Raw genomic sequence first — 13,645 nt, 5'->3', positions numbered from 1 at the left:
TTCATTGATCTCAGAGCTGGCACAAATTACTAGTCATTCACCTCAACAGTTCTGGTGACAGTTCTTAGCTTAATCCATATGTCATCAGACACTCTTAAAACAATTACCAAGTCATTAATATAGACAAAAACAGCCTCAAAACATTCCTGCAGAATTGTAAAGCACATGAAAGCTCATAATTACTTTTGTGAGTGACTTTGTGCCTGACAGGTATAGTAAGCCCTTAATTAATTTATTCATACTAGTATGATTCAGATTGACAAATGGAGTATTCTGTGGCCCTTCACTTTTCCCATATGTAGAAGAGACTTGGTTTTTGTGTTGGTTGGTTCCTGTGTTGGTGTTGTGTTTCTTCTTGGCTCTAATTCAATGTCACTGTCTTTTCTCCACAGGTGACCGAAGGCCATTGGAAGTGGGGTGGTGTCACAGTCCAAGTGAACAGCGCCTTTTTCACAGGCATCTATGGGATGTGGAACCTGTATGTCTTTGCTTTGATGTTCTTGTATGCACCGTCCCATAAGAACTATGGGGATGACCAGTCTAATGGTGAGTTCCAGTCTCTTTAGTATAGCTTTATTTAGGATAAGTAGGCTTCTGTCTCTACAAGACCTAACTAGCAAAGGCTCTGCGTTTCCCAGTCAAACTTTCCCTCCGAGTGTGAATGAGCATCCTAAGGATCCTGGAACCATAACACAAAAAGCCAGCATAAGGCAGACACTTATTTAAATCCTCATTTAAAAAAAATATTTAAAATACATTGGGAATATTATATTCTAGTCTAAAACATGTCCCAGTTTTAGTACAAAAATTAAATTTGCTTTCCTCAATTTATTTAGCAGAATTTACTGTTGAAAGGTATACCACATTCATTCTTCTAGTTTGAGAAGCACAATCCTAAGATACCAGATGGAGTGGGCCCAGGCCCTGAGAGTTCATTTTTCTCCTGTTCATTTTTTCTTCAAGGCTTTTGACATGTGTCCAAACCAATAGCTATTCTCCAGTCCCCACAGCCTTTCTCTCCTTAAGTGCTGTTATTATTGTCTCAGATGCTGCTGCAAGGAGCCTTAGAGAACTGAGCCAGTCTGGTTATTTTATAGATAAGGAAACTGAAGCCCAGAGAAGGAAAGGGCTTGCCTGGGGTTCTCTACCAGCTGTGACAGAAAGAAATGAATATCACTGCGTATGACAGAGCTGTTAACTTGGAATTGGTGGCCTGGTAAACATCTGTTCTGATGGCTCCTTTTTCTTTGGATACTTGATTCTATACTGTTTGGCTCCACCCTATTCTTTCATGTCTTTCACACCTGCTTTACCCTAGCCACATACTTGCTATCCCCCAAATATAAGATGTTCTTTCTCAAATCAGAGCCAGTGCCCTTCACTCTGCCCCAGAGCAGAGACTAGGGTTCAAGGTCTACCTGTCCACCGTGTCACCAAGTGTTGGCCTTGCTCATAGGAAGTGCTCAGCGAGTGTGTGGTGAATGAATAGATTCCTATCCTGCTTCCATCTGGACATGATAAAACCCTACTCATCTTTTAGGCTCATTCAAAGTGCTTCTTCTTTCTTGAAACCTTTTTCTGATCACACCAGTTGGAATTCAGCAAGTTGCATTCAGTAGAGTATTATTGCCATGGGATGTTAATAGGTTTGAGTAGTCAAATAAGTTTGATAATCATTGGGTTTTTAATCAGCATCAATGGGGTTTTTACTAAAAGACATCTTAATGCCTTTAGCACATTAATATGTACTGTAAGTCATTTAAAATGGGTGAGGGTAACAGCATTTCCTCAAATTATTAAATCACTTGGTCCTGGAACCCTTTTTCTAGGCAGTTGGAACTAGTATCCTAAGGGATAGGCCTGGGGGAACAAGATTACACCTGTCACATGACACTCACTGTGCAGATGTGGATGAGTTTGCCTGTCCCTTCTCTCTCCTGTTGGAACACTAACTCCTTAAGGGCAAGGACTGGTTCTTAAGGGTGCTTTGAAAATGTTGAGTGAATTAATGCTTTAGAAATGAGTTCTAGATTAGCTTTCATATTTCACAGATGAGTGATCTTGAAAGCAGGGTAAAAGGAGGTGGGTGATGACCTGAGAAATGGAGCAGGGAGAGGAGGCATCTGTGCTGAGGGTCAGCAGTAGAGGAATGTTCTCAACCATCATTTGTCTCCGGCACTAGACCTGCTATTTCTGTGCAAGAGCATCCTAGACATCAGGCCGTCCTTCCTTCCCACTCCTCACTTGTCACACTCGGTATCAGCTTTACCTTTGGCCGTGGTTCCTGGGCAAGAATAAAGACGTGTGTTTTTTAATTGTTGACACTATTATAGATATCCCTCATTTTCCCCCTCTTTGTTCACCTCCACCCAGCTCCTGCCCCATCCCCCTGCCTTCACCACACTGCTGTGTCCATGGGCTACGCATATATGTTCTTTGACTAATATCTTCACCTTCTTTTATCCAGACCCTCTCACCTGCCTCCCCTCTGACATCCATCAGTCTGTTTCATGTATCCATGCCTCCGGTTCTATTTTGTTCATCAGTATCTTTTGGCTTACCTGCCCAGCTGCCCAACTCTGGGTTTGATTGACTTCCTCTAGAAAGTTTGTGAGCTGAGCAGCCTTCATTTCCCACTGCTTCCTTTCCACTGCTAGCACTCAGTGTTCTACTATATGCATGGAATATGGAAGCATGCAGCCTCTCGTGGGCCTCCATCACATCAGCAGGAAGAGATTCTGGGCTTGTGAACAAGAATCTTGATTTCATTTCATGGTCATCCTGTTGGACTTTGACAGAAACCACATGGACCTGTTCTTCACTTGAGAATATTAAGCAGGAATCCAAAAGATGGAGCTCCTGCCTTCCAGGGAAATTTCACATAAAGCAATTGCTGGACTTCCCGGGATGTTGGAATAATCATTCTAATGGGTAGTAATTATTGAGTTCTGACCTGTGCTACAGCACTTCATGTACACAAACTATTCTGGCTGTTTTTGCTATAAGACTGTTGGCAAACTGCGCAACTTCTCTGTGTATCATTTCTCCCAATTGTAAGTGATCTCCTAGAGTCTTATGGAACCATGAAATTCTGTGGTTTTCTTTCTTCCTGATAGCAGGGAAGGGGCAGAAGAGCACCTCCTGTCATAAAGTGGCAGCCCAGGGAGTGATTCTGTCACAGGTAAGGGGTTTCCAAACACTGGTGAGAATTTTCCCAGCTCCAGCACTTTCGGGCACATGGGAGGCCGGAGCTGTAGCCAACCCTGCAGAGACAGGATGACTGCCTACCACCCTATTGGGCCAGATGCTTGAGTTGCAGCCAGGGGTTAGGCAGCTCCCATGAGGACTTCTTTTCCTGCACAACCACTACCCTCCTAGGCTTGAAACCTTGCAAATGAGAATAGCACTTGATCTATTTCCCATCTTATTTTTAGTTGTTGAAGACAGCTTGAACCGCAATTTCAAAGAAAACTCAAAAGCTATTTCGCAGCCCTGGCTGGGTAGCTCAGTTGGTTAGAGCATCATCCTGATACGCCAAGGTTGTGAGTTTGATCCCTGGTCAGGGCACATTCAAGAATCAACCAATGAATGAAATAAGTGGGACAACACATCTCTCTCTCTCTCTCTCTCTCTCAAATCAATTTAAAAAAAGCTAGTTCTCAAGAGGGGGTCACCTCCCCTGAATCTTTTACCAAGTGGTATTTGGAAATGTTCGTGGCTGTTTTAGGTTGTCACTATGACTGGGACATGCCAGATTCTAGGCATGTTAAATATCCTGCATTGAGCCTGACAGTCCTTTGTAGTAAAGAACTGTCCTGGCCCTAATGCCAATAGGGCCCCTGTTGAAAAACATTTTCCAAGCAGTTTAGTGGGCAGGCACTTTGGGGACCCTGTTCTGATCCTAAATACAAAAGTCACATGATTTAGCAGGTCTGTGGTAGTGACATGATCAACTGTGACTTGAGAGCAGCCCATGAGCCCCTGGCAGCTAGCTGTGCCCTGTTCCCACATGGTGCTGTGGCCTGTGCATTTGGAAGGGCTCTTGCATCTCTTCATCTGCCGCCAAACCACACAATGTATCCTAGGAATTATGATGTATTTGCCAAGATTTTGGAGCTCCTCAGAAAGAGCTAGTTTGGAATATTATATGGAATCCTAGAAAATGAACACTTAGGGTGATATACTGTAGTTTTAAATCCTTTGGATGGCATTTCTTCTCCCTCACCCCCAGCTTTTTCATGCTCCTTTTCCTTTCTCTTGGAAAGTTTTTATTTTTAAATTGGCTTTGACTCCTCCCCCGACCTCTTGCTTTTAAGGTCCAGAGCCAAAAATTCAGATCTCTTGCAATGGAGAATGAATCACAGGTGTGTCGTGTTTCTTGCCTTTGTGAGATGGATCCTGGAAAGACCCCTGGAAAAAGATAGACCTCTGCAAAAGAAAAGACCATTGAGAAGTGTTGCTTTGTTTGGGAGATGGAGAAAGATGCCAAGAAGTGTCTTAAGATGCCAAGAGGAAGTGGGTAGGAAGGGAGTGGGAGCAGAGAGGATAGACTTTTGCTCTTGGTCAAGCAATGGACAGAGAGAAACAAAGCAGACAGCAGCTTCAAGAGAGGGGGTCAGTTTCCAAAGAGCATTTTCTCTCATATATTTGTTTTGTCTTTAATGGTGTGGATCAGAAAGTGACTCTTAGAAATGGATCACTGAGCCTTGGCCAGTGTGGCTCAGTTGGAGTATCATCCTGTATACTGAAAGATCAAGGGTTCAATTCCCGGTCAGGTGCGGAGGGCAACCAATTGATGTTCTCTCTCACATCCATGCTTCTCCCTCCCTCCCTCCCGCCCTCCCTCTCTCTGCCTAAAAAAGATCACTGAGCTTATCCTTGGGTGAGGATTGAAAAAAGAGAAAGAAATGAACCTCTGAGCACCTCAGTTCTTTTCACTGTGCTAGGTTTGATAAGGTGGAGCGATGTAAAGCCCAAAGCAGTGACAAAGACACAGTCTTTATTACGGAGCTAGAAGTTGGGATGGGAGACAAGACTTCCTCAGCCGCCTCCTGAAGCAGGGGGTGTGGCAGGACAGCCTCACGTTTTCAGCGACTGACTGGCGCTGCGGGGATGTGTAGCTCTGGCTTCCTTCTTGTTAATTGACTTACTGCAGCCACAGCCGTGGTATCACATCCACACACGTCACTTTACATATATGTCCATGTTCCTTTGTATATGTGCATGTTTATGTAACCTTTTTTTTTTTTAATCCTTCCCTGAGGATATTTTTTCCATTGCTTTTCAGAGAGAGAGAAAGAAAGAGAAAGACACATGATTGGCTGCCTCCCGCACGCTCCCCAACCAGGGCCGGGGATCAAGCCGGCAACCGAGGTACATGCCCTTGGCCGGAATCATGCCCAGGACCCTTCAGTCTGCGGGCTGCCGCTCTACCCACTGAGCCAGACTGGATAGAGCTATGTAATCTTTTATGCACAAGCATGCATATTATTTGTTTTTTACTATAACAAAGATTTTTTTAGGCTTCTTTCTTGCAAGGACCATGCACGTTTTCTGCTCTGCTCTTGTGGCCTTTTCATTAAAGTTGTTCTTTTTACCTGTTTCCATACCAATTTGTGAACCGTTCTGGATGTCTTCCCAGGCAGAAATGAATTTCAGCTGATGCTGGGCAGCCCCTCGAGCCGAGGGAGGCCACTGTCCCCCAGGGTGGCGGACGTCAAGGCCCCATGCGCATGACCAACCGTCCAAACCCCACAGTCACCAATTCCCAGGGAGGAAAAAGTTGGTACTGCTTACAAAGTCAGACAGTTCTTGATAATAGCTTTCATTTTTGTGTTCTTTCATCTAGAAAATTCTTGTCAGAAGTTTTTTTTTAAAAAAAAGCAAGACCCGGAATTCCTGACTGGGTGATGGTGACGAAGGGAACAGGAGATGCTCTAATTGCCAGCTGCTTCCTTTCTGTTTCTACTCCCAATAAGTGTCTTCTGTCTGGCACACTCATCCTGCCGGAAGCCACGGCAGCAGCCCGGGGCCCGTGTCTTGGTAGCCGGCTACCACGCTGTGACCGTTTTACTTCCAGAGGCTTCTAAGGTCTCATGCTGCTGGTTTCACAGGAAAGGCGGCTTTGGCTTTCATTGCCTCAATAAATGTTTGGTTTGAGTCATGAGGCTTTGACAGTGGCTGCCTTTTATTGAGGTCTTTCCTTGGTTGCCTGTTAGATGACTCACCCATGGCCAGCCTGGCTTCTCCTTGATGTCTGCAATGGAATTGGTCTTCCCACCAGGGTGGGACTCAGTCTTTTCCACTCCCTAATGAAGATGGGAAAGAGGTGACAGTCAGGCCATCATCAGCCTCGCACCTCCTTTTCTGCTTTTCGTAGTCGGGCAGTTTCTGCCCCTTCCTCTCCCAGAACTGCTATCCTAACAGTGGCCTGATCTTTCCTTGCCCAGGCACCTAAAATCACATTTTCTGAGTCTTAGAATTACTATCACCCCACTCTGATAAGAGGCACTTCAGTCATCTTCTTGAGAAGACATTTTTGCTTCCCAAAGGTATTAGTTGGGTAGGGCTGCTATAACAAATACAACAAGCTAAATAACAGACATTTTCTCACAATTCTGGGGGCTAGAAGTCCAAGATCAATGTATCAGCAGGACTAGTTTCTCCTGAGGCTTCTCTTCTTGGCTTATAGATGGCTGTCTTCTCCATGTGTCTTCGCAGGGTCTTCCCTCTGTGTGTATCTCTATCCTAATCTCCTCTTCTTAAAAAGACAATGGTTATATTGGATTAGGGCCTATCCTAATACCTCACATTAACATAATTTTTACCTCTTTAAAGATCCTATCTCAAATACAATCACATTCTGCAGTATTGAGAATTAGGACTTCAACAAGTGATTATGGTGTGGGGATTACAATTCAGCGCACAACACTAAGATTTCACTGGAAGTTTCTAGGCTTCATTGTGCCCCCCCCTCCTTGCAGTCACCTAGCACTGGGTGTCTGGAGGTACTGTGGAGGTGGGTGGGAAATGCCTCACCCCAAGCCTGGTATAGACTACCTTGATGGTTGAAAGGAATTGAGAGACTCCTGGACCCAGAATTACTGAACCCTGTCCCACGAAGGCCACTCTGCCCCATCCCCCAGAAGGAATCACAAAAGCAGAATCATCCCAAGGCACACCTGCTTTCTAGATGAGAGATTGTCCCTAAACCCCAGTGAGGAAAACCAGTACTGGGACATTGGACTGGACCTTGCCCTGCGGAGTATAGCAGGGAGGAGCTAGACTGGCCTGTACCAGACAAATCTTGGTGGGTGTTTTAATGAGCACTTACTATCCCAGATCCTGTGCTAGGTATTCACATTCTTTAGAAAAGAAAAAAGAATTTTGAGACCTACCATCCGCTATTTTATTAACACCCAAAATGTAGGAGTAAACAACAGTCATTTGTATGGAAATAACTTTGCTTTACAAATACTACACTCTCCTTGATTTTGTCATTCTGCTGTGACCCAGTGACTTCATTATAGTTATCATCTGGGCTTAGCTTTGAAGGTGAATAGGAAGGAGGTCGGTGTGGAACTAGAAAAAAATTCCACAGCAAAGAATGGAGTCAAGAATGTTACAGAGCCCAGCCAGGCGTGGCTCAGCGGTTGACCATCGGCCTGGGATCCAGGAGATCTAGGTTCGATTCCTGGTCAGGGCACATGCCTGGGTTGCAGGCTGGATCCCCAGTCAGGGGTCTGCGGGAGGCAGCCGATCAGTGACTCTCTCATCACTGACATTTCTATCTCTCTGTCCCTCTCCCTCTCCCTCCCTCTCTCTGAAATCAATATAGATATATATATTAAAAAAAAAAAAATGTTACAGAAACAGCCGCAGCTTTGGAGGTAGACACAGCTGGTTTGGAACCCTGACTCCAGGATATACTGTGTATGACCTCAAGAAACAAATATGAACTCATGGAGTGGGACCTCCCTGGCTTCCATAGCTGGGTAATGGGGTGTTAACTTGTCTGAATGGTTATGAGGAAAGAATTAGGTAGCCCTTATTAATATTAGAAGACCATTGGTCTCTTCCAGATTTTGTGAAACAATCTTAGAATTACCCTTCTTTTTACTAAAATAGTCGCAGATACACAAATAATTGTCGTTTTTAAAAAGCTTTAAAAGCTGTGCTTATTATGTCATTATAGTTCTGTTTATGGAGGTTTCTGGGCCCCTAGTATGCATTTCAGTCAGTGAGAATTAAGCAGCAGTTACGGACCTGTGGCCATGACACCAAGAATATGGACTCATCAGTAGTCCTCTGAGATTAAATCTCATGCCAGAGATTGGCCTCATTTCACAGTGGTTAGAAAGAAACAAGCCTTTATCTTACTGGTAATTAGCTGAGATGAATTGGTATTATAACCAGAGAAAGAGACTTATTCCAAACTGAAGAATTCTTTCAACTTCCTTAATTTATTATTTTTCCTTTCATTCTTCCCTTCCCCCCTCAGTAAAAAACATCACATTTTTGGAAGGGTTGTTTTGGTCTTGAAAGGGAAGAGGCTTTGAGCGTGTTTGTGCTCTGTATGGCAGGAGCCGAGAGAGGGGGAACGGATGGAGCAAGACCTTGGCAGGAGCGGGGGCCCATGGAATTTGCAGACAAATGGAGGAATCCCCACTCCTGCCATGTTACTGCCATAGTCCCACACCCACTCCCTAAGGGGAACAGTTGGCCTTCAAGGTACAGTAGAACCACACATGAAGCAGAGATTCTGCCAGCCAGTGGTGCATAGATCCCATTCCTCATCCCGGCTCTGCTGGGAGCAAGCTGCAGCACATTAGAGAAATGAATTGCTGATCTGAGCCTCAGTGTCTTCACATCTTATAAGGAAATACAGGGCATGCTAAGCCCCTATGGTGTATATGGTAAATACTCATATATAACAGTTCTCCTTACTATCAGTGTACCGCTCTTGTGTGCTATAAATTCTCTTTCATCAGATACAAAAAGCAAAATTAACATCCTGAACAATTTATCCAAATTATTGTATATATGTATTTATGACTGTAACACATGGCATGCAAATTTATGCTTTGCTAGCAGTCTCATTGGCTGTTGGAAATTTGAATAAATATTTACAAAGAGTCAGCATAGCCTAAAAGAAGTGTTTAGAACAGAGTCAGGCACACAATATAACGTTAAATAAAGAAGCCAAAGTAATTCTGGCTGTTTCTGCAAATGATCTGTAGGATCAGATACATTTTCTAGGGCCTGCTAATTGGAGTCATGTTTTAAGCTTCAAGAATTGACATCTTTGGATAAAAACCTGAAGAAAATTACATTCTAGTACCTATTTCTAAGAAGTCATCAACTGAAAGGGATTCCTTAAGTAAACACTTGGAGGTGCTAATAGGTTGACTGGGGTGGTCAGGATTCTTTGAAATGTCGATGACTCTCAGACAGGCAGATCTTGAAACTGGCTTTGAACTTTTGATGGCTTGCCCAGATATGCAAATTCAGAAGTAGCTTTGACCAAGCACCCTACAGGGCCACTGCTTGAGATGACCAAAACACTGGTGTGTGCAGATTCCTGGGGACAGAGAATTCAGAGTGCATTTCTGGTAAAACTCCTAATTGTATTATAGGTCGTACCCTGCCCAATCTTTTGGGATAGGCAGGTCTTGTTCGGCTGCACATGGCATAGCCACTTTGTAAATTATTCACAGCAAGGGCGTACGAGCCTGCCCTCCCCTCTCAGGGGAGGCGAGTGGTGCTGGCTTAGTTCACAACACTTGCTTTCCTCCCTCCGCCTGGCTCCTGGGGGAGGCGAGTGGTGCTGGCTTAGTTCACAACACTTGCTTTCCTCCCTCCGCCTGGCTCCTGGGGGAGGCGAGTGGTGCTGGCTTAGTTCACAACACTTGCTTTCCTCCCTCCGCCTGGCTCCTGGTGTTGTGTATCTTTTCGGTCACCTGGGGCAGTCACCTTACTTCCACCCCAGTTTCCTCGTCTGTAAAGCTGGCACGATCAGCTTGGAGGGCTCTTTGAGGATAAATACGATCAAGTATAAAGCATCGAGAATAGCGTCAGGCCCCAAGTAAGCTCTCATTAAATGTTAGTAATGACTACAAATTATATAAGCAGTAGGCTGACTCATCTCTCATTAATATCTCTTCTGTGGGAGACAAAAGTGGATGAAATTACTGCAAGGTCTGAGTGAAAAGGTTGGGCGTGAGCCCTAGGTGTTTGTGCCCAGGTTTTCTCTATCAGCTCAATGTGGAAGGGGGCCGGCACTGGGCAGTGGGTTCTGAGGTGAACCAGCTTTCTTCTGTCTCCCTGAACACGTCTAACCCCCAAACCCCTGTTTCAGGCGATCTGAGGGTGCACAGTGGGGAAGAACTCCAGCTCACCACCACGATCACCCACGTGGACGGACCCACCGAGATCTACAAATTGACCCGCAAGGAGGCCCACGAGTAGATGGCTCTAGCACCTGGCTGGGACTGTCCCCCACGTCCCAGCCCTTCTCCCTAGAGTGCCAAGCGTGCCCGAGAGAGCTCACTGTGCAAACGAATGCTCCAGTGCTCGTGTGTCTTAGCTGTGGTGTCTTGGACCAGCGGCGTGGACGTTGTCACTTTGCCTTCTGACCACAGCTCTTGGGGGAAGATTCCCGCAGCCACTAATGCGTTGTGTATGATAACAAAACCTCTGGTATGACACATTTTCTGTGATCATTGTTAATTAGTGACGTAGTAACATCTGTAGCAGGTGGTTAGTAAACCTCATGTGTTGGGGGTATACTCCTTGGGGGATGATTCAGGCCAGATGGGGTCTATGTGGAGTGGAATATTTTACTCTTTTTCCTGTTTTAGATTCTAGGATAGATTTTTAACATCCTTTGCAGTCCAAGAGAGGCTGGTGTCATAGTTTCTCACTCCTAGTTCATGGCCATTTTTCTCTCCTATTTATATCACAGAGTAGCCTGTCGAGTTAATATTTAAGTTGTCGGTAGATCTGTGTCCCTATTTTTTATGACATACTATAAAATAACTGAATTTCATGAAACGGTCTATTACCCCAGGGGCATTTCAGCTTTGGAACCAAATCTGTGTATCCAATACTAACCGATCTGTTGGATGTGGGTTGGGTCTGAAAAGCTTTTTTAACCTCTTGCTTAAAACATGTTTCCTTTTGATAAGATGTTTCAATCAGCCTCCAGAAGTGTAGATCGGACCATTTAAATAAACCTGTATGTATTTGCATATCTGTACATGCACACACCATCCTCCTGCTCAGCCAGGACATACGCACACAGATTCTCCTCCGTGTCCGTCCATGGGGTGGGGAGTGGGCAGGGGAAATAGCTTTATGAGAAATTAAAATATTTTGCCATCAAATCACAATGTTTGGGGGCAGTATCTATTTCTGGAAATAGGGTAGCCCTTTTTGTACTGGGTGGTTAACCTCCCTAGCTGTCCTGTGTGGCCACAAGGGTGGAGAAAATTGTTACATGATTTAGAAGCAGATCACCACCCCACCCCCCACGCAGCTTATTCCCACTTCCACAAACAGCCTGTTTGATTGTATTTTAACTCTGTGGCTGGAGAGGCAACATGGCATATAGCAAAGAGAAAGAGCCCTGGATCTGAGGTTAGAAGGCAGTTTCCTCTCCAAAGTCTGTCATTTATGAGTGTGACCTTGTTGAAGCCTCCTGACCTGGATGTCCCCTCACCTACAAACTGTCATAAACTTTGCTTCGCAGGGCTGCAGTGCCTATTAAGTCAGGTAATGTATATGAAAATGAATTTTAAACGCTAAAGCCATATGAATGTGTTCTTCTTGGAATCAAAAACAATTTCATGCGTGTCCTGTTTTCCAGACACTGATGCCTGGAGGTCCGGGTCACAGTCTGTTTAATTCACCCACTCACCCACCATCCACCCCACCTCCGATTTTGGCTAAAAGCACAGTAAGCAGGTTCAGGAGGAAATATTTAGGCTTTGGCTGTTCTCTCAAGCCTTTTCCTATCCTGCTGAACATCTGATGGTGTATGAACTAATTCACTCAACATCCACTTCTGACCATCCACTAGGGTGCCAGGATTTAAGGTAGCTCGCAGCTCACCATCTGGAAGGGGAAGGGGAGAAGATAAAATGTGGCGAGTGAGCTCCTGATCTAGAGGGTAGAGGGAGAGGTTCTCCCAGGGAAATGGGGAAACGGCCTGAGACAGACTTTAGAAAAGAAGTAACTTCTTACCAGGGCGAAAGGGCAAAAGGAAATCATAGAGGAGGCAAAGAATGGGGTATGTTGAGATAAGTCTGCTCTTCAGGCCTGACTGGCACATAGGAGTGGAAACTGCAGGAGAGAAGCCCCGTGCCCTGTGAACCTGAATGAGAAGGGTCTTTATGCTACGGTAAGAGCCACAAGACTTAGCCTTTGGGTTTTAGACAGAGAAGCAATATGATCTGGATTACCACTTGAGCATATGGAGGCTGGAACTAGGGCAATAGTCAAGGACGTGGAAAGGAGGGGACTCGCTTTGGAGACAAAACTGGCAAGGTTTGAGCATTCTGAATGTGGGCCTCAAGAAAAGCAAGAACAGAGTTCAGTTTCAGTCCTTGCTGGGTAAGGGAATGGTAGGGACCCTGACAGAATTAGAGATTCCTGGAGAAGTGTAGGGGGTTCTATTACTTAAGTGTCTTTAAGTATTAAAAGCCAACTTAAGCAAAGTTAGCCAAAAGAAGTACTTTACTAGAATTTCTCTAGAGTATCACATGAATCCATGGAACAGTTGAATGAACCAGAGAGATTGGGAACTGGGACAGTTCTAAGGGACCCTGGTACCAGGAATTCATGGACCTTTCCCTGCACAGTACCATCTACAATTAGCCCAAGTCTTTGTCTCTCTCACTTCAAGACTTGGAGAGACTGTGTGAGTGGCTCGGCTTCAGGCAAGGGCCTGTCCCTGTGCCAATCAACTGTGAACAAATCAAGTGGCTTTTAGCAGCTTACCCTGTGGGTTGGGGTCAGCTTCCAAAGAATGGAGAATCCATTTAGACATGGACAAACAATCAGAAAAGATCTACCACAATGAGCAAGATGATAGGTTTGGATTTGCCTGGGTTGGGTTTTAAAAGCTATCTTCTGGAGGCATTGACAAGCTAACAATTAGAAATGAGAGGTTGAGCAGACCACTCAGGGCAGGAGGTTTGGCAGCCATTATCACCGAGAATGAGAAGTGCAGCTGGGCAGAGCACCGGGAAAGATAACCAGGCCCGGCCGCATGCAGTAGGAAGAAAATGAGGCAGGTAACTAATGCGAAGCATTAAAGAAGCCAAAGAAAGAGTCCGATTTATGAGGAAAATTTAGATATCCTGAGAGATTCAACAGTAGCTAAGGATTAAATATAAAGCCCGTTGGATTTGGAGGTTTGAGTGTGACCTTCTCAAGTGGCAAGGGCAGAAGTTAGAGGTGGAGCAGTGGGTAATGTCTATAGGAAGGGAGGAGGGAGGGTTGTGGTTCCTGGAGGAGCCGGAGGCCTGCATTTTTTAGTTTGGGGAGAGAACTGGAGTGAGTTGGTAAACTTGAGGGGTGAGAGCCAGCCAGGAAGTCAAAGCAATCATGAGATAACACAAGCCCCAAGGAAGGTGCCCTAAGG

At 45.0% G+C, this 13,645-nt stretch overlaps 1 protein-coding gene across 1 annotated transcript in view; it reads left to right on the top strand.

The window, feature by feature from the left end:
• The window catches only part of WLS (Wnt ligand secretion mediator), a 98,189-nt gene extending 86,940 nt beyond the window's left edge, over positions 1-11,249 (top strand). Inside the window, exons 11-12 of the mRNA XM_087820510.1 lie at positions 393-546; positions 10,358-11,249. Coding sequence (XP_087676636.1) covers positions 393-546; positions 10,358-10,467 — 264 coding nt within the window. The 3' untranslated portion in view covers positions 10,468-11,249. The remainder of the gene's footprint in view (positions 1-392; positions 547-10,357) is intronic.
• Positions 11,250-13,645: the final 2,396 nt, after the last annotated feature.

Source organism: Miniopterus natalensis, chromosome 9 (assembly GCF_054644295.1).
Source record: "Miniopterus natalensis isolate mMinNat1 chromosome 9, mMinNat1.hap1, whole genome shotgun sequence".
Lineage (NCBI taxonomy): Eukaryota > Metazoa > Chordata > Mammalia > Chiroptera > Miniopteridae > Miniopterus > Miniopterus natalensis.
The sequence above is the reverse complement of the archived record's forward strand: the minus strand, read 5'-3'. Positions and strand labels throughout refer to the sequence as shown.